The following is a 27,661-nucleotide window of genomic DNA, read 5'->3' on the forward strand; positions in this document are numbered from 1 at the left end:
TACATTTGAAAAATGACACTTTGCAGACATGCTGAGGTATAAAGGGTGGGAGGTAAAGAGGGAGCCCTTATAGCAGACTTCTATGTATCTAAATACCTAGCTAACACAGCATATGAAGCTAGATTCACTCTTCCATACAGAACTATGAATCAGCAGTATCAACATAGAGGAAATATTCGCTCTGTGGCCAGGGACCTTAACCATAAGTTTCAGTAGTGCTTCCTGAGCTGATGGCAAAGGGAAGATGTGACCCTCTCAGTAAAAACTGTAGGGCTCTTAAATTACAAACTGTATATAAATACAAATTAGAAATGTAGTCATTTAAGACCATGACAGAATAGCAGGACTATATTTTCTACAACCTTATCTCTCGCAATTTACTGAGCAGGCCAAAGAGAAACAGTCTGGTGGAACAAAATATCCATCTGAGTCTCTTGTTCTTGGTGCTCACTAGTCCCATGTTGCAGGAAATTTTTTGTTGTTGTTGGCTTGCAACGGAAGTTTACATGAAATAATCCATTTCTGAATAGCCATTTGGTAAGAAAACAAAGCATTACAGTTCTTCCTTTGAACAGTGAGAATATCCCAAAGCCATGATCATGATCATAATCATACTATATGGTATCCTGATCTAGTATTTAACGTGTTTGTGAGGTGCAATCCAGCTTATGAAAAGGAGCATTCTGCCTCCTGTATAAAGTCTTACATTCTTATGCAAGTAGGAATTCATACTTTCTTATCAAAATCAGGTTTGAGCTGTGTCTTGCAAAACACTGAGCTCTTGTCAACAAATAGTGAAGCCAAAAGGAGATTTTAGTCTCCAAAAATAGGCAAAATCTATTGCCTCACTGGCAGGTCGTTGCTCATTGGAACTTACTGGAAATCAGAACCTTTAAGTTTCTCAAAAAAACACAGTAAAAATGTCCATTCCCCTAACCAGTGTCTCTAGAAAATATTAACCTAACTTACTATGTAGTAATTGAAATGTGTTTTGAAATCTTTCACAATCAAATTGTACTATGATTCATTATATATGTTTAAATGCTTCTTTCATGCTTTTCATGGTTTATAGAAATTTCATTATACTATTTTGTCTTAATATAAATAAATATTTTTGAATATGTTGATCATATAAAACATAAAGCAATAAACATTGGATTTATTGAATTCTACCTCAGACTTGTGTTGTACCACCAGAGTCTAACCAAATATATTTTTCTAAATCAAATTATTTATAAATTCTATGATACACTATAGATCCATTTGAAAGATTAAATATATAATGGTTTAATGCAGTCATTCTATTGTGGTATCGGTTTAACTGATACTGCTTTGGAATTCCAGGCTGTTCACTTTAGTAAAACTGTTGCCAGATATTACCTTTCTAAAAATATACAATTATAGTCACTGACAGCAACATGCAGGTTTTTATCTTTTTCTCTCTTTCTAATTAGTTTGACTCTAATGAATGTTGCTTTCCCAAATTTAAACATTTCAGCAAATTACCCAACCTTTTTCTTCCATTTAGAAATAAATTACAAATTGGGAAAAATAGGAGTGCTGGCTTTACAGACAGAACAACTATTGGTGTTTGCAAAAGAGCATATTACAAAATCTTGTCCAAAAAAACATAAGCAACTTAAATGCCAGCCAGTAAGTGAGTTCATTACCACTGACTTCATGAAATGCTTCCAAATGTCAAAAATCTATGCATGTCATAAAAAGCTGGGTTCCTCCAGTTTCTATTTGTTTATCATCCAGAAATGAAGGAGAGTTCATTTCATTAAAATCAACATTTTTTTTCCTGGAGCAAGCAAGAGTCAGAGACCCTCCACCCCAAATTTCCCATGGTGAATTGAATATGCATCCTTCCCATGTGCTCTGTGAGAAAAAATCTGAGATAAGTCTTCAAACCAAATATAGAAGATGAAGAAAAGTGCAGGAAAAAAAAATTATTCTGCTTCCATTTTCACCAAATTGACATTTGTCACTCCTGTTGCCTTTGATGTCAACAAAGAAGGGGGATTGGGAGAAGCATCTGCATCCAGTCTCTTCCTTTTACATTTATATAAACTTCTCTGAAAGAGTGGTTAAACATTGGAACAGGCTGCCCAGGGAAGTGGTTGAGTCACCATCTCTGGAAGTATTTAAAAGACGTGTAGATGCGGCACTTAGGGACATGGTTTAGTGGACATGGTGGTGTTGGGTCGACGGTTGGACTCGATGATCTTAGAGGTCTTTTCCAGCCTTAATGATTCTATGATTTTATGATTCTCAGTTTTGGTAGTAGAAGATGAGTACTGGAAGAAGTGCTTTCTGTCTCAGTCTATGTTTTTTCCACATCTAGCTTCTAGTAAAACAGTACTCCACTACTGTTCTATATAGCTTAAAATACCCTATGTGAATTATGATGAACCTTAGATAAATCAGATGAGCTATCTGCAGTCAGGCGACGATTTTATCTTAATGAGTTATCTATTCAGCAAAGCAACAGGTTTTAGGGGTGCTCCAAAGGCCTTCCAAAGATCCAAACTGCCTTACTAACTCATAAAGCACCTTTAAAAATTCCATCCAATACAGCTAAAGAGATTGCTCTGCCTCCATAGGACCTGCAAAATGAGTGGAAATTCCAATAGAAAACAATGTGCAGAAATAATATCCTAAGTTGTTGCAAACTATATGGTGACAAGATAGAGCTAATTCCTGGAGAGGAAGGCATCTCTGCATGACAAATCCTGTTGAGGGAATGAAAGCTATGGGAATAATTTTTCTTCCAGAACACACTGTAAATTTTTAATATGTACATTGAGCTGTCAGAGTACCATTTTCAATGCCTCATCGAACTCAGTAAACTGCCTACAGCTGTATTTCTTCACCTCAGAAGACTGATGGACTAAGTCACCCTTTCCACAAAATGCACTGGTCGTTTCTGGGAGTCTCTCCTAGGTGTTCCTAATCTGATGTATTCCTTATTATGCTATTTTCTCTTCAATTAGCCAGATGAGATTCTGCTTATCAGGGAACAACAGCTCTAAAGTCTAAGTCTTTAAGGCCTGTTAGAAAGGAATTGCCTTTAGTGAAGCAGCAGGTGTATTTGTTTGCTTGGAGGACAGTTTAGTCAAGTTGGAATTTCTTCTTTCTAATTCACTGGATGTGGGAAGGGGCACTTCTTTTTCTACATATTCTGTGATTCAAAACAAAAACAGGATAAGGTTCAACTGTGCAACAGGCTTTCTATTTACCTCTCTACCCCAGACAAATGTAGGCAACATGAGCTCCTCAGCTCTTGCTTTAACAAATTGCAGTTAATTGACAGGGAAGTTAAGAGAGAATGTTCCAGTCATATCTCAGTTTAATTTTTACATGACATAATTTTTCTGCTCTTGACCAGCATTTGGTAATGTCACCATTCTTTCAGCTTTGTTAAGAAACAAAATTGTATACATATTTATATCTATTATTTTAGGATATTGTTTCTGTTGTATTTTTATGATCAGAACAAACAATGATCTGCCCAGTTACTCCCTCTCTATGCTTTTTCCTATTACCTCATCTCCGCTTTCAGTTTGCAGAGGATTAAGGAGGAGGAACATCTGGTTTCACTGACCAAACAGCAGTGGGTGTTGGTCAGTCCTTCATTAGATAGAATGTGCGACAAATTCTTGCCCTGAAAATATGTGCTCAGAGACACAGTGTCCCTCTGCATGGAAAAAAGCCACAGTTAGAATGCCATCCACTAAATCTTAGCAGGTTTTTCAACTCACTTTATTTGTGGAATTGAATCTGCAATACTAAATACTATGAAACTGCTTATTTATTGCAGTCCTCTGCATCTATAGTTCATGTGAAACTAGTCATTAAGCTGGGTGATGTTTAAACCAACATCAAGTGTTCGCATACATGAAGTGCTGCCAAGTAAGCAACACGATGTCATAGAATCTTTTACCAGAGGGGTTCATTACATCACCCAGTCTGAATGTCCACATCACAGGTTGGCAAATTGCACCAAAACATCCAAAAGCCCCAAATTTCAGTTAGATTAAAACATTTCAGGTTTTGGAAGTTAAATATGCATACATTTCAAGAGAGATTAAAATGGTACCTAAACTCATAATAGGCAGGAAATTAATTAGGTGAAAATTACCCCTACGCTCACAGCACACAACAAAGGTGCTGTGCTGCAAAAGGGAAAAAGAAAAAGCTGAAGACCCACATCAACCCTAACCTGAAGAAGTATTTCTTACTGAACCCATGGCTTATCTATGTACTCCTAAGAAAATGAAAAAGTACTAGCCAAGCAACACATGAAAAAGTTTTTCTGCACCAGCTCAAATAACAACCCAACCTCCACAACTGGCCAATCTCTGAACTTTCAAAAAAAAAGACAAACATCCTCTTGTGAAACAGGGTGAAAAAGTTCCTTCTGAACCAATGCATATGGTTATGTGAGAAATTAAAGTTCATGAGTTTTGACTATAATAATTACCTTAATGAACAGCTGTATATGTGAAGCTCAGTAAGGATAATGAAGAAATGGCAACGCTGTTCTTCCCATGCTTTGCTAGGAAAGGGATAATGGGTATTGCATAAATAGAAACAAAGGCCAGAAGGGACCATCAGAACATTTCACATGGTCAGTCACACACTGCATGGATAATTTCTCTGAGGTATTGAATTAAAACTTTTTCAGGAAAATATGTATAGTCATTTCAAAGAAACCAGATAATGGTAACTCCACTATTTCTCTAGTAACCTGTCCTAATATTTAATTACTTTCAATGTTAGGAAATAGCCACTTACTCAAGGTTAAATTTATCTAACTTCAACTTCCTGTCATTTAACCTTGATATGCCTTTGATAGTGAAGTTGAAAAGTCTCCCACTATCTTTTCCACATCTTTTCCACATGTAAGTACCTATGCACAAAGATCAAGCCACCTCTTCACTTTTTTTGATAAGCTGAATAAATATAGCTCCTTAAACCTCCTATCACAAGGATGCCTCAATCATATTTGTGTCCTTCCTGTGACCTCCATGCAGTAGTTTCACATGTTCTGGAAGTGCAGACACTAGAACCAGACATGCTATTCAATGGTGTGTATACAGGCAAGGTCACTACCCTACCTCTGTTTGAGATTCCTCTTTTCATAGACTCAAGTGCTGAGTTCTTGGCACAGCGTCACAATGAGAAATCTCTTTTTAGCATTTTGCACTTGAGCCAAAGTTCTTCTCTGGAGCCCAAAGTTATCCCAGTTTACACACTTAGTTAAAGCACCTAATTAGTAGTCTCGTATGACAAGGTCAGTGAAGAGATTTCCAGAGATGCCTGTCACTGTCAGCTGTAACAAGGCACCTGGTATGTCAAAGATCCTAAATGAGGCACCTCAGTCTAATGCATGACAGTAGTCTGAACAAGGATCTGAACCTCCACCTTCTAGGGCATTCTGATGTACTTCAGATACAAACTGTGCTCCCTATTCCCAGATAGACCACTTTGGATACGGTTGTATTAAAATCTACTTTGTTAACTTCTGACCTTCAACTCAGTATTGAGAGCATGCCATAACCTGAATGCACCCAGAGCTCTCATTAACCTTTTCTCTTCATTATTTCCGCCCCCCCCCCCCCCCCCCAGTCTTTTAGTAAACTTTACTAGGAAATACATCATATGATTGTTAAAATCACTGCTAAACTGAAAAATCTTCTTCCTATAAAAAACAAAATTTAGGGAAACTTTCAGTAAAGGAGGATTCATCAATGCATACCTAATAACAACTATACTTTGATATATGTTAGCCGTTTATATTTAATAATTCTACAATGCACATTGTTTCATCAAATACCTATGTACTAAGTGAAATGCCCTGGAGAAAGCCAAGTATTCTGTATCAGCACAGTTGTTCTTATCAGTCAGTCTTACACATTGTAACAGACAACAGGTTTGTTTGACAGTACTCTCCACCCATGAAATGAGGTGAATGACATTCATTACTTTTGAATATTGTCTGAATACGGCCATACGTGCAGTTTAAGTTCAATTCGGCAGATTAGTAGAGAATGTGAATTGATCAGCCATATGAAATGAATTTTCCATCGTATTAAACCTGCCCTTTGCAAAATTAAAGACAGATGGTCAGGAGAGAATGAATCAATACAGAGGAATAATACTATTATCCCGAAGAGAAAGAAATGCTCCACCTGTGTGGTAATTTGATGGGGGTAGGTAAAATATTCCAGCTTTCATCGTAACGATTTTTAGATTCTGCCACCTTTATGTATGAGAGAAAGTATTTTTCTAAGTGAGGGCACCTGGTGAAGTCTATGGCATTGTTTGAGGAGTGGAGGTACTGCTCAATAAGATGTTAGTCATCATAATTAAAACCAGCAAAAACTGAACAATGACAGGGTTTAGTTAATATTTTTGCAGGTTTATAAAATGCACCCTTAATATTCTATAATTCTTCTATAATTTATGACTGATAATTATTCTTATTTGACTGAGAGCTATCCAGGAAAATTATTCCAGACTAAAAAGTGAATTAAAAAGAACTATTACTTGCAGTTCATATGTGTCATCAAGAGGCAGTGGATCCACTCCTCTGCCCTTTCTTCCACAATGGCCCACTTTGGCATGCCCTGTTGAAGCTCTGCAAAAGGACTGTTGGCTATCTAAGGCTCCACACTATGGAGACAGTCGGAACTTCCCCAGGGTATCTGCTTTCCTTCTGAAATCCATTCTCAGTGGAATGTAGCTGTTGTCCTCTCCATGCCCAATGCATCTGTTGCTCCATCCATCACCAAAACCTAGACTGTAAGCTCAAACCATAAAGCTGTATCCTTCCTTCTTTTATTTTTTTTTCACGACCTTTGTCCCCAGTTGTTATGATAGCAATCATTAGATGAGAGGACTTTTATTTGGTATTTGCTCTGATGTGACCCTCACAATCTCAACACAAGTTTTACTGTCCAAATCAAGGAAAAGGGAAAGTCTTGGCTAGTGAGCCTCTGTGTAAAGACTGTGCACTTCCCCACAAAAATCCCTTCACTTTTCTATAGCAATTTTGTACTGTCTTTATCTCCTCTTTCACCTGGTTATAAGACTGTATCTCCATATACCATTATTCAAACCTTTTAATTCTAGAGACCCCTTATGTGGTCCCTGGAGCTTTCACACATACCAACTATCACACTAGTGCAATATAATCATAATTTATTTTGCTAAAGCTCCTATTCTATGCAATAGGACCCTAATGAGTTTATGTGTCCAGCTAAGGTCATGCAAAGATATGTCTCCCAAAATTCTGACCAAGACAATCACTTCTGCTTAAACACCCTGAACTGCTAAGGATAAATGCCTGTGATTTCTATATGCAGGCTTGGGGCTTTTTTTCCTATTGCCAGAATATTTCACATGCATTAAATCAGGGAAATATATTATTTCTGTCACTTTAGGCCAGATATTTTGACAGAAGTCACAAATTGCTAATCCTTTAGCAAACCCAGACAGCAGTCTGACATAGCTCCAGATTTTAAACATGTTTTCACATTGGAGCCCAATGTGTCTTAATCATTTAACTGTGGAATAAAATGTGTAGACCTGAAAAATACATCTGAATTTTTAGGGAGGATTTAATGTCCGTAATATTTTATGCACTCTCATCCCATAGGACGATTGATCTTTTCAGTATGTCACTGAATAGTAAAGAGGATTGAAAACAGATCCTCAGAAGAAATACTACCTCCCAAATAATCTTAATTATGTCAAAGAGCAAAGAACTGACTATTTCAGCCAGTTCTTTGAGGACTCTATTCCTAATATTGTATCCCCATTTGGCTCAGAAAATAAAGTTGAGTGAACATGGAAAGTGTAATTTTCAAAGTTAGTAATCCTCTGACAACAAGCAGAGCAATTTTTTGCCAGTGCTTAGATCCTTTTGAAAATCAGTATTTGGATATTTTTAAGAAGATACTACAACATGAAATGAAAGGTTCTTTCACTGTTGGAGCATCCTAGTTTTACTCACCTGTATATCTGCATGCCTGTGTTATGCTGACTTAAATAGGCCAGTAGGTTGCAACAGGAACTTATTAAAGTATTTGCAGCACAGGTTCCTTTATATAAACTCCATGGCATTGATTCATTTTCTACTGGTTTTAGATTTTTACTTTCTTGAATGAGTTACTTGGATTTATATCAATTAGGCACCTACCTAATATTTGGGACTATAGTTATCAGATACTGCTAATACACATTTTTCTTAGCATCAAAATTTAGTCTGCTTAAATACAAAAGGCTATATGATGTGAGATGTCTTTTCAGGCCTGACCCAGTATGTTATTTTCTGTTGTTATGCAAAGACAAAGTATTCTACTGTATATCTCTTTTGCCATATGTCTTCTTGATGAGGCAAGTGTACAGATTAAGACAGGTCATGGAGTTGAGAGTTCATTTTGGAGACTTATATTTGAATCATATTTTCTGCTGATTTACAGACATGTTCTGTGATTTTTCAGATTTCTTTTTTTTTTTAATGGGGATGTCAAGGTTCATCCTTCCTAAAAGAAGCCTCTGCATAGTGTATCCAGTGTGTCTTTCTATGTCAAAATAAAAATGTAATGATAAGTGAGTATACAAGAAAAAAGAAAAGACGTGAAAAAAATGTTTTGAGAATATACAGAACAAAAGAATATTTGCAAAAAAGTGTCATGTAAATTTATACTAAAAACATTATAGTGCAAAAGAGAATGGAAATCAAGATGAGGTTTATTCTGTGCACTGCACTTCACTTTCTGTTGTGGTCACAAAATTTCTCTGGATTCACTCAGTATGAAATTTCTCACATGAGAAAAAAAATCCAGTTACACCAGTGAAATGCTCTACAAATCTTATATTAGAGTCATTTTGAAATAAGTTCCTTGGTTCCTCATGTTAGGCTGTGTGAGTGCACATGAGTACATATGGATGTGCAAAATGCCAGACTTTAAAGGTGCAATGTTAAGATTAAACCAGATTTAAAAAATTTTATGAATAAATGGGAAAGTACCTATGGGCAGCAAAAGTTTTCTGTGTTTAGAAATAGCACACCTGCTATGTTAAATATTTTTAAATTTTATTTTCTACAGAACAAAGTCTGTTACTGTCTTGGAGATTTCATAAGTTACATTCATTTCCATGGTGCTAAAGACTGTCAATAAAGCTGCAACTGTCCCCCACGGTGTACCTAACTTGGTGAAGTTTTTAAATCACAGTTTTTCCCATGTGTTATTTTATTGTTTTGTTACTTTGGTTTTAAGATAGTATTAGGAAAAAAAAAAAAAAGGAGTACATAGAACCAGTGAATCCAAGAACAATATCCCCTATTTTGGGATAAGGGTCTCGGTGTCATTCTCATAAAGAACAAGGGCAAAATTGCAATGGACTTCAGTGGAAGTGCTCTGTGAGAGGATGTAACCCTGCAAGCGAAAATTAACCTCGCAGCCTTTGTACAGAGGTTCGAGAAAAGCTTCTGAACATGCTCTCTCCAGAGTAGGGATGTGAACTTCGCCTTGGCAGCCCTCTCCCTCCCATATCCTCTCCATTTGCAGATCTCCCTCTTGTTCTGGGCTTCATTCTCCAACTCTGATGACCCTTGTTGAAAACCCACTTTACCAGGTCACTCAGTCAGCCAGACAGTCCATTAGGATGTCCTTTGCCTGTGGAGTCAGCGTGTCCCAGTGTGTCCCATCCCTTCCCAGCAGTCTTGTTCCTCAAACAGGGCACTATGATCAAGTAAGGTGAATCTTTGATGTTTACGCTCCCTTTTGTGATGCTTTAGGAATTATATGAACATAAAAAAGAGCGTATCATATGACACTAGAACCACGTGTTTTTATTCAGGTTTTTAGAAGAACATTTCTCACAGTTTCACACAAGCAGTGCATCTCTATTTTACACTTTCCCATTCAATGCACTTTGCATGTGAACCTTCTTTCATAGTTCTCCTTAAAAAAGTCTCAAATATATGACCCCTAGTAAATGAAATGCAACAAACAGCTCTTGCATGTAATGTCATTCTTACTCTAAGGTTGAATAACTATGAGATCATTAACACTAAGAATGAATTTTGTCCAGTGAGTTACAGTAATAGTGAGTAGTATAGCCAGTGTTAAAAACTATATTCACAAAAATCTGCGCAGTCTCTCCCCACAATACTCTAATATGTTCTACCATCCCACAATATAAGTAACGTGGACTTCTTAAAAAACCACAAAAACAACCCCCCTGAAAAAAACCCCCACACCCTGCCAAAAAAAAAAAGTACCAACCACAAAAAGGCACAGGTCTCCTGGAGAGCAGACCTTGGCTATACTGTTGGAGCATATGCATACACAGTTAAATATATAATTAAAGGTTCTGAAATGGTTTAAATTTGCTTTTAAAAAATTCCAGTATGATATATTTCACTTTTTTGTTACCTGGAAAATAATAAAAATTGAAAGTGAAAAAAAAATCCCCTTAACAGAAAATCAAATTATTTTTTCTCATAAAAATAATATCATAGGAAAACCCAACCAAAGCCTCTATATTTTTAAGTCCCTGATTTAGTGAAAAGATACAGCCATTGTATTAACGTTGAGAATAGGCTTGGGTACTTTGCTGAATAGGAATGGAAGTAAGCATATGTTTTAAATTAATCGCATGCATAAATGCTGTCTTGAACCAGAGCAAAGCAGCACTTGGCATTAGAGAAAGCAATTTTCTGCAACGAAAGTTAAATGCAGTCTTTAAATTTTAATGGCTCTGATTGACCTTTTCTTTCATTATTACTTATAGCCTACATTATTCTTCATTGTCTAAAATTATCAATTCATATCAAGTTAATGGCAAAATGCTTGATGCCCTTGGAAATATCTTCTATTTCTTTTTAAAAAACATTATTATTTTAATAATAGTTGAAAGTGTATTATGTTTCCTGAGTCATAGGTATCATAAATCAAACCCAGAGCCACATTTCTTTTCCCAAACTACATGTAGAAATTTGTAATTCCACTCCCAGCCCTCCATATGTGTTTTTGCATAATTTTTACCCTAACCACTGAAAAGCTCCCATAAAATAAATTGCAATGTTGAATTGCTGTGTTGGATAATCTGTGAGGAAACTGTCAGTTTTCTTCTGACATTTCTCAAGGGATTCCAATGTCACAAACAGCAAGGAGGGTTAGAATTATGGTATTAGCCTTCAAAGCTGATTATTAATGTGTAACGCTTATTTCATTTAAACTGGCATCCCGCAGAAGCTGACACATCTAACACCTGATCTTCAGTTACTTGCCCCAGTGATGGGAATAACTTATTGCAACCATGGAATATTTGGTATGCTGTCCTAAAACGTGAAGGTGGAAAATCTCTCTTGGAGGAGTCATTGCTTACATTTTCAGTGACTTTTCAGACAGTTACATGCATCTGCAAGCATTTATGAGATACACATCCTGCTTTATATCAAAACTGGTGAGATCCACTTAGAAACTTCTTTAAGTTGCACTGAAATCCAAATGTTTGTCTAGCATTAGATTATATATTTAAGCTACAATCCTTATTCAGAAATTCCAGCTGTTAAAATGTAGATAATGAAAGGATACTATGCATATCGCCTAACATTTCCATGCCATGGTCATATAGGTAGCTGTTTTAAACACTTTCATGTCATGAATATTAAAAGAGATGGGTTTATCTCTACTATTGATTTCATTCTGATTCTCAGGGGAATGGCTAGCTATATTAGTAGCTTTTTCATTGTGATACTATAATTTGATGCACAGTGACACAAAATCCTTCCACATCATCTGGAAGACTCCCATACCGGCCAAGTCTCCAGGGTCTGAGTATCAGTGGCATTTTACCAGGGGAAGACCTGAATGTGTATGATGCCCTGGTGGGATCATGTCTTGTTCTACAGAACAAAAATCTCACTTTCTGTTCCCTATGTAGGATGAAATATGAGCCATGCACTACAAACCAGGAAGTACGGATAATACAACTTCTTCAAGTATTGTTTCAAAATAATTTTGTTTCCACACCTGATCACTTTACCTGAGTATGTTTTTTCTGTAATCAGTTTTAAATTTGCTACTTTTTCCTTTCATAGACAAGTCCATTTTGATTTTACTATGGGGAAAAGTGAATAGAAAGCATTAAGACTAGAAAAATCTATTCAATTTTAACTCTCAGTTTATGTCTCCACTTACTTCTACACCTTTCTCTCTAAAAATTGTTTTTTTTTCCTTTAACTGACGCATTGACAAATAGTTTAGTTGAGACCCCAGAAAAGAAACTTTTTCATAAGTAACTTCATTTTATTTTATACCTGATTAGAGAATAAATAACATTAGACAGACATTGTTTTTAGAAACATTTCCTTTACATCATATTTTGTGACAATGATTACTTCCTAGTTCTTTTGCAGTTTCACAAGTTTTTTCTTTCCCTTCCTGAGTTCTCCTTACTCTTTTTTTTCTACTGTAGACCCAAAATGTTATGGTATTTAGTTTTGAAAAATACATGATATGTGATGTTTGAAAAGCATGGAATGGGGCTGAGATTTCCACACATAGAGAAATATTTCTTCATTGTTTGACATTTACCCAACAGCAGAGGGGGAATAGTTACTACTGATGTGCAATTGAAGCTGATACAGCAGAAAATAATATTCCTGCACTACCCATCTCTACCCAGGATGATTATTTTCTGCCACATCAGCTTTAACATCAGGCACTAACGTCCCAGGGTTAGGATAACACAGGAGCTTCTGGAGAGGTGAGATTCTGAATGCCTTGTTACCTCATGGCTTTTAGGACCATTACTTAAATTTTGTGTGGTTTTTGCTTCCTATTTTTATTTTGGGGTGGCTTTTTCACTTCAAGTAGACATGAAACAGATGTCTTATTTTTCCAGAACTACATTCTGGGTTACATCCCATTTTTATGGGAACTCTCTAACTAATGGGAATCTTACTTTTTGATCAGAAGTTGCAGCAAAATGTCATGTATTATTTATACAGATGGGAATGGAAGATAGGCACATCAGCTTGGCTGATCTGGGGATTAAGGAGTGAATAATGCTTTGAAGGGCAGGGGCTTGTGACAAATTCAAGATTAACTGTTTTAAATGAAATGCATAGAAATATTCAATTATTCATCAATGAGTGGCAACTAACAGCTCTACAACTTTTCCACTTTCCTTATATCTTGTTTCTTTCTGTCCTTTTAATTTTTTTTTTTTTTTATTATTATTATCTTACCAGTTTTCCATCCCATGCAATGGTCAGTATATCTTCCGCTTCTTTGCTCCTTGTCTTTTTATGTTTTTTTCAGGAGAGCATAACTGTCATGAGTGGAGCCACCTGAAGAGAAGAGAACTTTAGTTTTGCTTTGGGGGCAATTGCACTTGCTTGGGAAGAGAGAGATTTGTAGGTTGTAGGGTGGGATGGGTGGACATAGGTGAGTGATCTGAGGGAGAGTGAGGAATACAGCATTGCAGAGAGCAGACACATAATCAGGTTTCTGTATCTTTTGAAAGTAAAACTTTCTAGGGACTGAGCTGCATATCCTACAACCCCCCAAAATTACATGAATGTAACCAACAGCAGAAAAAAGAACCTGATATAAAAACATAAGGACTAAAAGGACTACAAAAACTTAAATAAGGACTACCAGGACACTATTTTGTCCAGTTTAGATATATTGAGCTTTTTTCTGTGTGAATACTGAGTTATTCTAATAAATACCTGAAAAGTCAGGTCTAATAAAACCTGATTTTTATGGTTAAAAAGCCTCTTGGACCTCTTTGAGAATGTTTGCTGTAAGGGAGAGATCCAGGCAGATCCTCCTCAAAATTCTGGGGTATTTGGGGTCCTGTCACATGTAACTTCATGCTTCACAAAACATTTGCCTTAGTATATTAGCAAAGTGAACCTGAGATTAGTTTACTGAACCGGTAGGTTGCATTTATCCAGTATGTTAATATAGTCTGCATTTCAGTAGACTTTTGAGTAAAACTGTTACACAGAACTGGAACTGCTAGACTATCAAAATGTTTACTAGTCACACACTTGATGGCTGGGTGGCATATTTTTTTTATGAATCTTTCATAGCTTTCTCTCTATTTGCCCTTTTATTCTCCCCCATCTTCATGTTTTGTGGAGCTTTTTTGTTAATATATAAATTAAAAAATTATTGTGCACTCACTTGATATTTTATTCAGACATTAATGGGCTCTTTTAAGAAAGCTGGGACAAATGTAGCATTGCAAATGAAAATTTAAAGTGTAAATTCTTTCTCAGCCTTTAAAGCCTTATACAGACAAATTAAACTAAGTTGCCAATATTCTTTTTATACTGATATTCTGTTAAATCCGCTGCAGAAATCACATCTGTTCTGAAAACCATAATTGGGGATTCATTCCTAAACATACTTTTATGAAGAAGAGATATAAACATCTCAAAGCTACCAAGAGAAGATAACACAGCATGATATATTTAACAACTACTGGAAAAAAAAATGTTCAAATAGGGAAAATACATTCCATGGCTAGATATCTATTTAATGTTTAGATAATTCGGAGGAAAGGTAGAAGAATCTTCACTCCCTACTCCCACAGAAATGAAACAAGTGCAATTTTAGTGCATATTTTACTGATTTCTTTGGGGCAGTGCACACACAAAGTTGGATTTGTAGAAACCCAGAGATTTTTTACTAGTATATCAGTGAGCAATCGTAATTGTGTTTTTTTCCCTAATGAAGTCAATCCATTACAAAGTTGTAACAAAGTTAAAGCTCATCTCTAAGGACTTTTTTCTTTGCCTGTAGGGTTTACGCTGTTTTCTGTGATTTTTTTTTTTTTTAAAGGATCATCTGTTTCAACTGGAATCGCACAAATTTGAGAGAGGACGAGGCAGGTGCCCTTTTGACCCCAGCTCTTCCTTCACCTCCATCTTAATTGGTAATGATCTTTATGTCACAAGCTTCACGGTCCTGTCAATCTGTCATTCTGAGTCTCTTTCTTCAGCACACCAAAGTGTTGTCAGTCTTCCATTGCAACCTTCCACATGTCAGACTTAATCCTCATGGTGCTGCCCACATCAGTATTACAGCCCAGGCAGCATTAACTCCAGCAAGGGTGTCCCACTGAAGTGAGTAGATGTTATATGACACGTGCCATCCTGAAGAGGTAATTGTTGTGTAATTTTGGAAACAATAATTTCCTGCTTTCCTTCAAAGCAAAGCAGTATGTCTAGCTTAGTCTTTCACACCACTGAGACAAATACACAAAATTTACCCTTTTTCATCTACTGAGACATAATCTGAGTAACAAGCATCTTGTAAAAATGTGAATTTAACTGTTTTTATATCAAGCATTTATTGTTTATATAAATTACAGCTTTTGAGGTCAAAATAATTTTTTTTCAATGCTGCCTTCTAGCAAAACTATTCAAAACTGGTGATCCTCTGCTAGGAGAGTTGATCTTATACTTGACAGTTATAAAAATAGAATTCAGTCTAAGTCCCGCAGTGCCAGAAAGCTGTGCTGAGATAGTGCTCCTCTGTGCCTTGCTGGTAAGTATATCACTGTAGGGCTGGGACCTTTGAAGTTGTAGTATAGCAAACCATATGTTTTTTCCTCTATAATGTTTTCCTGAAAACATTTTGTGAGATCAAGCAAACACAGTCTTGGCAATATTATAGCACATTGACTAAAAATAGACTGGGACAGCAGGTAAAGGGTGAAAGCTAGATGCACTTAGGGAGTAACACAGTGATTTCTGTTTTTAGAAAACACAAATAAGATGAAAACTGAGCATTCAAAAGCAATAGTCATTAAAAGGAAAAGGTAGAAAAAAGAGGCTGACGATCAAATAATTTTTCAACTTTTCAGGGATAAAAATTTTAGAGGATTTTTGGGCCCTTTGATATTTACATTTGACTCCATATCTTAAAATCAGACAGCTAAAGTCTCTGATTATTAACCACAATGATGTAGCTCACCCATGGTGGTGAGGAAGTATTGGTCATGAGTGACAGATGTATTTTTACATGCTAGGTTTATTTGTTCCTTTGCATTAACAAATTACTTACAAGAAGAATCTTCACCAATAATGCCAAATCTTTCAAATTGCAGCAATTCATCAAAATATTGTTCATTCCCATTAAAAAAAAAAAAAAATATGGCTCAAATTCTTAAGAGTTAGTGGGTTAAGAAGGCATGAAAGAATCAGAAAAAACTGCTGTATTTTGACTGACCTTCCAAAATCCATGAAGCACAGATTGTTATGCTTTTCTTCCACCCTTATTTCTAAATTGTTTCTACAGTTTTTAACAGATTCCAGTCTTAGCTCAGCCTGGGAACAAAGACTCATCCGATGGAATTTGCTGTAGGCCTGAAACCTCATGGTCTAATCTTGAAGTCCCTCTCAACCTTTTCTCAGACAGAACTAAGTAAATAAATTAACCTGATCATGTTCCTACTGTGAGATCAATGTGAATTTTATTTGCTTAAATGGAAGCCAGATTGTCCCACTGAGCACTTCAAGACTGATGGTTAGTCCTTGTGTTTCTGGCCTATTCATTAGTTTGCCTGGATTATGGGAGGTCCTATGGATCCTCACAGTTTTATCTGAAAGAGAAATCCATTAAATAAGCCCTTCCCTGATAAATGTTGATCAGAGTCTTGGACATCCACTGACAAAGACATATAAAATCAATCTCACAAAGCTAACAATTCTGTAATGTGGCAAGATTAACAGGAGAAAATACATTTTTATCAGATCACTGATACAACACCAAAAACCAGACAAACTTTCACCCCTTCATCAAAACCAATATGACCCGAGAAAGGTATTTAAAGGCTGTTTTTCTAGGCCTCCATTGGGAATGCTACAATTTCAAGTGATCATAGAATGATATTTTAAAAGCTTAACAAAATTCTTCAAAGAATTTATTATTTTATTTATGCTTTTATATTTTTTATATTATGGGAATTAAACACTTCCAACACTTATGAAAAATATCCTAAAGAAGTTTGTATTTCCATGTATTCTACTGTCTTCTACTAACTTCTACTAATCAGAGACACACAGCTTACAGAATAAACAGAATTAATGCTGCTCCTTAGACTCCAGAATGTATATCCTTTATCTCTGTAGGTATCCATTTGAAAAAGGTAGAAGACACAGATGCAAACACAGTGAATATTAAAGAGTCTTTTAATTGACACTTGAAAATGAGACTGAGACCTCTAACGCCAAGTGTACTCTGAAGGAAGGGATGCTCCTTCATTCAGCCGAGCCCTGATTCAAGCTCATGGTGGCCATGACTCCATGACAGGAGATGACAACTACACCGTGCACCCTCCAGGACTGGTCTTCCAGTCTTTCCTCCAATGCTTGGAGGTTCCCTTCTTCTTCAAGCACTTCAGTTTTCTTAGAAAGTGAAATCCCCTCCTGGTATGGAGTCAGTGTGCCTTTGGAGGCTGCACCCCAGAGTTGCCTCCACTTTCCCATGTAGGTTCAGCCAATCTGCATGTCCTTGAAAAGGTTTTATGCAAACCTGTTAGCAAAGGCTCTCACATCCCAGCATCCTTTTCTTCCTAGCTAAACAATTCAAAACCTGCTTCCACTTCTGCAACTTACATTAACACAGCAGCCTACACCAGCGTGGCTATTGACTAACAGTGAGGATTAGACTAACAAGGAAACTTTACATAACTGATAAAAGTTTAAAAGCTTTTAAAATCTTGATCTTGTAAGATCATTTGCACCATCACTAACTAGAACCAGATTTAGCTAGATTAATTTAGGAAGAAAGAGAATCTCTTGTTCTGTATCTTTTCCTGTATTTCAACACACCAGTTAAAATACCCACTCCAAGAAAACAATAGTTCGTGACTTGGCTTTAAAACTAAATATCTATGCTGTCGTAAGTTTTATTACAGGTTATCAGAACCAGTGGTAAAGTAGCTTGTGATAAATTCCTCAATTTATGAACAATTAGCTTTTAACAATTTATTGTCAGCACCAGGAAACAGAATAGAAGTTGGATGGCAGACAGGCTGAATAAAATGTATGTTTAGATAAACAGCATATAAAACTTTTGGAGGTCTATTTCTAATGAACTCTCCCATCTGCTTTCAATAGCCAAAACTATTTTTGATATCAGATCATGCACACCAATTAACATAGACCACACTAACTCTTGAAGCTGAGAAATTAGTTTATGACTATGTTTTGTTACCTGCAATATATCACAAGCAAGTGGTGAAAAACCTAAACCACATTTGAATAAGTTTTTCTATCCAGGGAATCCATTCCAATAATATTTTCTGATTTTACAGTTTTAAAACAGTTTCATGTATTTGTGTCTTTTATTTTACTCTAGACAATGAACTAAAATATATTTTCTCTCCAAACAGAAGACAGAATACTTGAGTGACAGATAGAAAATACAAATATACAGAGGAAGTTTAACAGCAATAGCTAATTTCTTTTGAATTTCATTTTTTCCTACTGTGAAAATTATCACTTGCTAAAAAAGAGAATTGGTATTCTGATTTTAGTTGTCATGTGAGTAATAACTGGCTGACAGTCAAAGAAATGCATAAAAGGTGCTGCTTATGTTCTACTCAGTATGTTCTATTCCTTTATTCATAACAGAGCTAGTCCACTTTGTAGAAAGTGATATAATGGGGCTTTTACACAAAAAGGACTACTGATGAATAATAACTTATGTTTGCATTACCTTCCAGTTTGAAGCAGGTACACAAAACATGCCAATAACAAATGAAGGAAACCCACTTCGAAGGTGGAAGCAGCCTATTTATAGAAATCCCTTCTATATATTAAGCTTTTAAAATTAAATCACATGCTTCAATCTGTTTTACTTTAAGGGTTGTCATCTAGGAATTCTTGGTTTCAGAAGAAAAAGTTTGTATTTGGTTTTGTTAATATTTTGCTCTGAGAAGGGCAAAAAATGAAGATATCTTTTCAGTGGTCCCAATTGAACTTTGATGTATTTGTTTGCTTGAAAAGAATGCCAGCTAAAAAGTATGCACGTATCACTTGAGCTAAAACTGGTTTTTGAGTTCCATGGGATTTTTTTTGTTTGTTTAAATAAGGAAAGAAGAAAGTTTCTATTCATGTTTTAGCAGGATTAATCAGGCTGTGCTAAAACTTAAATTTTAGCAATTAATTTGTCAAATACATGTGAAGCTAAGGTGAGACTGGAAGAGGGGTGGAGTAGTGAAGGTCTGTGAAATTGCTCGGCTGATTTTCATTGGAAGATACTGGTTTATCAGTGTGATGTGCAGCAGTATAAAACCCTGCAACCAAGACAAGGGTGAGCTGATATGTAATAGTAGATTTTCAATGGAGGAGAAAAGAATAGAAATCTTTGCCAGGTAGTCAGCACCTGTAAAAACCTAGCAGTGTTCAAAATTTATAACGTGGATTTAAAGGATGTGCAAAAGACTATTGAAGAGGAAAAGAGAAGATCCTCTTAATGTCAAAAGTGCAAAAGATCTCAGAATTATGTTGAATGTTCTTGTGCTGAGATCTTTACCGGTCACACTCGTCAGTATTGTCTCATCACTTTCCTTAGGCGAGGTGACCTGTCTGCTCACACTTGATACTTGTCTTACGTTTAGTTTAGTAACACTTCAGGGTAAAAATCAGATTTAATTTCTGTATCTTTCATGGAATAATATCCAACCAAGACTGGAACTTCCATTTTCTCCCCCCAGGATCTCACAGATAAAATCGGTGATAACTTCCTTAGTATATGGTAAAATGCCATACCAGCAGGTTAGCTACCTACACTAACATTTTATACCTATGTCAAACAGAAGGAATAAGCTTCATATCCAAACTTCTGAACTTCTGGACTTATAAATGTCAATCCTGATCACTAGCAATATGAGACGAATCATTTACCCTGCACTGATGCATTTTCCAAGATTCATTACAGTGTTGAAAGGAAAAAAATGTCATGTTTTGTATTACACATCACCATAATTAAAAAAAAAAACAGCCAGTCTGAGATGTTTTTCCAATGGAATTCTTAAAGGGGGATATATGACTAATGTAACTCATTAATTAAGGTTGTGAAGATTGTTTGGAACATTATTCAGACGCTGGCAAATTCTGTTGTTTAAGCAGCTCTGCATTGTTTAAAAAATAAAGCTCTCTATTAGTTTTGGGTAACCTTAACTTCTACTGATGCTATAATTTATACTTACTTTTCATTTCACTTGCCAATATTTTACATTAAATCATGACCATGTATTTTACAAGGCAATATCCATTCTTTATATGGTGAAGCCTAAGGCAAAACTACGCTCAGCTCTGAATCAGCAGAGGTTTCTGAACCAGCCCCAGCTGCCAAACTATAAACTTTTCAGAATCATTATTCAGACTTATGGTACCATTCAATTCGTATGTATCTCTCAAGAAAAACAGAATTCACACTGAGGGAGACCAACAAGCAAAATTCTTGCTTTTGCTATAATCCTTTATAAATGCCAGCAAATGTTATTTGAATGGATGAGTCATGTTTGTTTTGATTAGGGGATAGGAAGCCGTGTCACTGAAACCTCCACTCAGATTAGCCACGAACTGGAAATAATTTATTTCCCTCTTCTTGTGCAGTTTAATTCCTGCTGTGTTATTTTCTAACATAAGGATGCCACCTAGTGACAATAACTGTCTGCTTCTTAAATTGGGCCTAAAAAATTTCTAATCTAAGTCCACAAGGATATGAAATATATTATTCTTAATGCTTGGTCCGTTAAGGGGAATTCTGCCTAGGCATAACTATAAGGTAGAATTATTGCTGGTATTTCACTAAAGTAAAATATATCCGATATCACAATTTTAGATGGGTCAGATAGAGATAGGCTGGATTTTTGAACATATGTATGATCCAGTTGTACCCAACTACCTACAGATTTTCAACAGTTATTGGCAGTCAACATATTATTTCTAATATTTTCCTATGCTTGCTTAATTTGTGAATGCCACTTAAATCCTTTGAAAATGGGACCCAATTGCTGTTCCCATAAGTTTTTCAGGAAATATTCATCACCAGTTGTGCAAGATGGATGAGGTCTCAAGTTCTGTCCCTACTCTGGTGAATATTTTAAGGATATGAAAATGAGTTATTGCTGGACCAGAGGAAAATAGGCTCTTTTTCTCTGTCCACTGAACACCTAAGCCCCTCAGCAAGCAAGTTATACCCAAACTGTAGTTATTTCAGGTAAAGGGAACAGCTCCAGTAGACTGACTGGAAAACCCCCTCAGCCTAATAAAACGTGCTTGTTTATAGAAATCACTTCTAAGGTAGCAGGTACTGCTTCTTACTTCTCCAGCTGGAAGATAACTGCATCCAGACCTCCAGTATTTTCAGTATGTGCTTCACTAATGAATCTATTTTTCAGCCATGTTTTGCACAGAGCCCAATCTGATAACTATTCTGAGGAAACACTCCCCTGTTTGAGGTCCAGTCTGTGGATTCAGGTATGGTTTAGCCTAGAGCTGTATCCATGCAGTGTAGCCCAAATCAGAGGCTTGGTGCAGCTATCACTATTCCTTTCCTTAGCGCTGTATCCTCTGAGACTTGCTGATGCATTTTCAGCCCATCTTCTGGCTCCTGGAATTTTCTGGCTCCTCATAAACCCAACATGTCCCTTCCAGTTATGGGACTAAGCAATTCATTGCTTCTCATTAGCAAGAGCAGGGCACGTCTGGAAGTGCTCAGAAGCAAACCACTGCTCAGAGTCTTTGCACTGGTGACAAGTCAGGTGCCGACAAAGGGTAGGTGTCTCTAGGGTCAGGCACTAACTGAATGACAGTGAGATCTTTGAACTTAGGTGCCTGATGTGGCAGCTGTTATTGTGGCAGATGTGGTTAGATGTTAATTTAATGTCTTCATGTTTTGTGTGTGAATCTATCCCAAAGTCATTAAGTCAGTTTTGAAAACAAGGCCAAGCCCATGAATAAAATTTAAAATTCTTGCCCTCATGCTGTTCCAACTGTAAATGTTGCAGTGCTGGTAAGAACAATGTCCATATGCTTTTTACACTATATGTAACTTCTGACTCGTCCTCTTACCTGAATTTGAGCAAATACTAATAAGCCAGGTTCCTGTCATATGCAATTAAATTAATAAGTAGAGCATTACCAAATTGTTTTGTTTTGGTTTTGTTTTTTAATCTATGGTCTGCAGGTGGTGAACTTTTTACTGGTCTCTACAGTGACTACTGGGGAAGAGATGCTGCTCTATTTCGCACCATGAATCGCATGGCCCATCTCCGAACTGAACCTGATAGTGAGCGACTGTTGAAAGGTATGGGAAGAAGGAAGAATATGGAACCAGAGGTGTTTCAGATGACTAGAGAATTTCTGTTTAACCAGAAATTAAAATGTTATTGTTCATGCATAGGTATATTCATATGGAGATGAGTTTGTTTAAACTTATCTTTTTTCCATGAAATTTTTCATGAACCTCCTGCCAGGAGGAACATATTGAAGTCTTTACTTTGATTACAGACTGAATTTAACAAGTGGAACTTCTAAGTCCTTCATTTTTCACTTTTAAATTTGCTTTTATACTCTGGATATTCTATACTATTTCATGATATGCCAGATATAATTAAATAATATTTTAAAATTCTCTATTTAATCAATGGGAGCTTCTAATTAGAACACAGTACTCTTTTTTTCTAAGTGAGATAATTTTGTCGTTATGTTGCAATAAAACAACTCAATCTTTGCCAAGTTGTGTAGTAAAGAGATGTTATGCAATAACGCAAAATAATAAACATACAATGATCATATAGTTAAATGAAATAAAAAGTTAAAGCAGGTAATTTTAAAGAAGAAAATTAAAATATTCCACAATAAAAATATTGAGAGAAACCATGCGCTGGGAAATTTAGAAATTGTTTCATACTCTTCAATGTGAAATGTAACTGAATTTCAAAGTGTTGAAATTTCTGTGAAATGGAGAGTCAGAATGTTGATTGGTTTGGCACCAAAAGTATTGCAATGTTTCATCATAACAGCGACATAATTGCCACTGCTAATGCTTGGCAAGGAGAGTCAATAATTGCCCTTTATGGTGATTCATATGGTGAGCATCATCTTTTCAGTGAAAGGACATAGAAGTTTTCTCCTCTAATTTCAAGGCAGTTTTGTCCCAAATCAGAAGAGAGAAAATACTTCTGCTGCTTACTTCTTCCTACATGAATCTGACCTCAGACTTGAATTTTTTTTTTTTTTTTAAATATAAGTTTAGAACATGCTTAGATATGCTTTAAGTCCAATACTTAGAGCTTTGCTGAACTCAGTGTTTAGACTGGTGATATATGGGTAGCAACAATCAGGTGGATATTCAAAATTTGCAAGTGAAGTTTCTCTTCTCTTCTCTTCTCTTCTCTTCTCTTCTCTTCTCTTCTCTTCTCTTCTCTTCTCTTCTCTTCTCTTCTCTTCTCTTCTCTCTGGAATTTTTCATTATTTTAAATATAGAGTTCTCTAAACTTAAATTTGCAGAAAGGGAATATTTTTAAATGTATATTAAAAACACTTCAGAAAATTAGCAAGTGCTGTGTCAATATCTTAAAATGCAATGACTTTGCCTAGAGAACAGGTAGTTAGAAAATATTTACATTGCCCACTGCTTCTTAAGAAATCATACTAATTGTATGAATGACATTCTCATTTAAAGAACTTGTAAAAACCTTGCTACAATTCAGTGAGATGAAATCATTCACAGCTTTGCTTGGTGTGGGGTTAAAAGGTATACAGGCATGGACTGAAGTCTGAACTTAAGTTTCAACTTTGCAGCAAAATGACCACACAGGAAAAAATTAGAAGGTTTTTATTTCATGACAAAGATACACAATACATCTTCTGTCTATGAAGATATATGTTCATATAACATCTATCAGCTGAACTGCCAGAGCTTTTTCTTTATCTAAAAGGCTGTTTGTCCGAAGTTGACATTCCTACACCTGGTTTGTATGGGATCAGAGATTGTTATGTGAATATTAGTGCCAGGTTTTAGCTTAATCCAAATTAAAATATATAAAACCCAGAGAACGGGACTGGAAAAAGGTATTTTTCTTGTATGCATACAAAGGAATATTGATTTGTGAATTGGAGCTATAAAAATAGTTTGACACCAAATGTATTCCACATGTTCTATAGATACCCACCCACAAAAAAAAAAAGATTTTTTTCCTATTTCTATTACCCTATTCCCCTTAGGTAGCTCTCCGACTGACAGATCCCTGATTCTTTAATTTTACTTTTTTCTTTGCTACCAGCTGATTTTAAGGACTGAAAAAATAAGAAAATGTTTTAATAAACTTGAATTCAATTCATTTTTGTTTTCTTTTAAAGAACCAAAATTTGTTGGCTCATACATGATTCCTGACAATGAAGACCACGATGATAACAAAGTATATTTCTTCTTTACTGAAAAAGCATTAGAGGCCGAGACAAGCACTCATGCCATATATACCAGAGTGGGACGCGTATGTGCGGTAAGACCCTTTTTCTGATTCCCCAGCTAAATGAAAAAAAAAGCGTGCTCCTTTGGCCCTTCTCCCCCAGGCAAATATGGCATCTGTTAATGTATGTGAGAGTAAGTTATAGGTCTGAATGAAAACTCTACATCTAAACAGCCTCAAGCATTAGAAAATTCAAAAGCGATCTGAAATTTGGGCTTGAAGCCGAATTTTGCTGAGAGAGGAGGGCAAAGTTCAGAAATCTTGTTATTCAACTCCATCGCTCTTTGTGCTAATATGTGGTAACAGTAATAGCAGTTGCCCACAAGACTCTCTTACCATCCATATTCTCAATTCAGATCAAGGCTCCATCGCCCATAGTATTGGCAGCTCTCACAGCTGACATAAATTGACGTCCCCTCACGTTCCTGGTGACAGGACCAACCCAGACACCAGTCTTCTCTGACATTCCCTCTTGCCTTCCTATTCTGTCACCAAGGAGGAAACTCAACTCACCTGCATTTGTGGACGATCGATGGCTATCCTATCGTCCTTTTGCAGCCAGCTGGACAGGACAAGAGGCAATGGGCACTGATTGAAACACATGAGATTCTATCTGAATGTAAGAAAACATTTTTTTACTGCCAAGGTGGTTGAACACCGACACAATGTTGTGGTTTATCTCCAGCCGGTAACTAAGCACCACGCAGCTGCTCGTTCACTCCCCCCCAGTGGGGTGGGGGAGAGAATCAGAAGGGTAAAAGGGAGAAAACTCGTGAGCTGAGATAAAGACAGTTTAACAGGTAAAGCAAAAGCCGCGCACACAAGCAAAGCAAAACAAGGAATTCATTCACTCCTTCCCATCGGCAGGCAGGTGTTCAGCCGTCTCCAGGAAAGCAGGGCTCCATCATGTGTAACGGTTACTTGGGAAGACAAACGCCATCATTCCAAACATCCCCCCTTTCCTTCTTCTTCCTCCAGCTTTATATGCTGAGCATGATGTCATATGGTGTGGAATATCCCTTTGGTCAGTTGGGGTCAGCTGTCCTGCCTGTGTCCCCTCCCAGCTTCTTGTGCACCCCAAGCCTACTCGCTGGTGGGGTGGTGTGAGAGGAAGAAAAGCTCTTGACTGTGTGTAAGCACTGCTCAGCACTAATGAAAACATCCCTGTATTATCAACACTCTTTCTAGCACAAATCCAAAACATAGCCCCATACTAGCTACTGTGAAGAAAATTAACTCTATCCCAGACAAAACCAGCACAGTCTCCACCCCTTATTCCATACTATTTACGTCATGCTCAGATCCCACACTATCCAGTACAACCTCATTAACCACCACCCTCCTTCCCATCCTTTGATATAATACACAGATATCATTCCCTTAGTTTATGGACCACCCCTGTAAAATGTCTGGAAAATGTCTTTCAAATGTCCACAAAATGTCCATTGAGTTCATTTAGTCCGTGACTTTGGGGTCCATTTGTTATGGTGGTCACTCAGGACAGGAGAGGTGGTGTGCTGTGTGGAGTTACTGGGCACCAAAGGCAGCTCAGGTCAGGTAACTGCTGCACTTGCACTGCTTCTTGTAAGGCTTGTCCTCCATTGGTTCAGGTGGTTCCTGCTATAGTAATTCCTATAACATGCAATTCAAATCATGGGTTACAACAATTTAATGATACTGTCGTGGTTTAACCTCAACTGGCAACTGAGCACCACAGCCGCTTGCTCACTCTCCCCCTCTGGTGGGATGGGGGAGAGAATAGGAAGAGTAAAAGTGAGAAAACTCATGGGTTGAGATAAAAACAGTTTAATAAATGAAATAAAATAAAATAATAATAATAATAATAATAGAATATACAAAACAAGTGATGCACAGTGCAATTGCTCACCACCCACCGACTGATGCCCAGCCAGTCCCCGAGCAGCGGCCCCCCCGGCCAGCTTTCCCCCAGGTTATATACTGAGCATGACGTCCCATGGTATGGAATGTCCCTGTGGCCAGTTGGGGTCAGCTGTCCTGGCTGTGCCCCCTCCCAGCTTCTTGTGCACCTCCAGCCTTCTCAGTCGGTAGAGCATGGGAAGCTGAAAAGTCCTTGACTAGTGTAAGCACCGCTCAGCAACAACTAAAACATCGGTGTGTTATCAACTTTGTTCTCATCCTAAATCCAAACCACAGCCCTGTACCAGCTACTAGGAAGAAAATTAACTCTATCCCTGCCGAAACGAGGACAGGTATTTCCATTACAATCTCCACCCCTGGTCCCTTTGGACTAGACCGTCGGGTTTAACATTGCAATGAACTCCTCCCTTTGCCCCTGGTCTGGCTTGGACTTATGCACAGACTGCAGTCCCTTAGAGGCGTACCTGCTCCAAGTGGAACCTTATCTATGAGCCACAGTCTCTCCAGGGGTACACCTGCTGCGGCATAGACTTATCCACAGCCACAGTCGCTTTGAGGTGCACCTGTTCCAGCGTGGCCTTCTGCATGGGCCACAATGCCTTCAGAGATATACCTGCTCCAGTGTGGCCTTACCCACAGCCACAGTCCCTTCAGAAGTAAACCTGCTCCAGCATGGCCTTACCCATGGCTGCAGTTCCTCCAGGGTTGTACCTGCTCTGTTGTGGGTTTATCCATAGCCACACGCTTTGAGGTGCTCCAGCATGACCTCATGCACAGCCACAGATGCTTTGAGATGTACCTTCTCCAGCATGGACTTATCCTTGGACCACAATCCCTTCAGAGGTATACCTGCTGCGGCACAGACATAACCATGGCCACAGACACTTCGAGATGTACTTACTCTGCCACGGGCTTATCCATGGCCACAGATGCTTCGGGGTGTCCTGCTCCCACGTGGACTCATCCACAGGTCACAGTCCCTTCGACTCGAGTTCACACTGGAGTCCAGCCTGTCCAGTACAGCAGCACAGAAACAGCAGCAATGCTGTGGCCATCTGCCAGCCCAGGCGCATCGCCATTGCTGTTATCAGAATGTTCCCAGGCACAGCAGAGTAGGATGATAAGCAGTACAGCAGTACAGCAAGCAGCGAAAGGGAATAGCAGCCATTAACGAGCACCAGACTCTTAACATACAGTAAGGCAAGCAAGCCCCATGGCAAGCACAGGA

The 27,661-nt window shown here is 37.4% G+C and overlaps 1 protein-coding gene across 1 annotated transcript in view; it reads left to right on the forward strand.

Moving 5' to 3' along the window:
• Positions 1-27,661, forward strand: part of SEMA3E (semaphorin 3E) — a 156,241-nt gene that overhangs the window by 96,088 nt on the left and 32,492 nt on the right. The window contains exons 5-7 of the mRNA XM_076359316.1: positions 14,883-14,976; positions 22,248-22,367; positions 24,425-24,567. Of these exons, the coding sequence (XP_076215431.1) occupies positions 14,883-14,976; positions 22,248-22,367; positions 24,425-24,567 (357 nt within the window). The remainder of the gene's footprint in view (positions 1-14,882; positions 14,977-22,247; positions 22,368-24,424; positions 24,568-27,661) is intronic.

Source organism: Aptenodytes patagonicus, chromosome 1, assembly GCF_965638725.1.
Source record: "Aptenodytes patagonicus chromosome 1, bAptPat1.pri.cur, whole genome shotgun sequence".
NCBI classification, from domain to species: domain Eukaryota; kingdom Metazoa; phylum Chordata; class Aves; order Sphenisciformes; family Spheniscidae; genus Aptenodytes; species Aptenodytes patagonicus.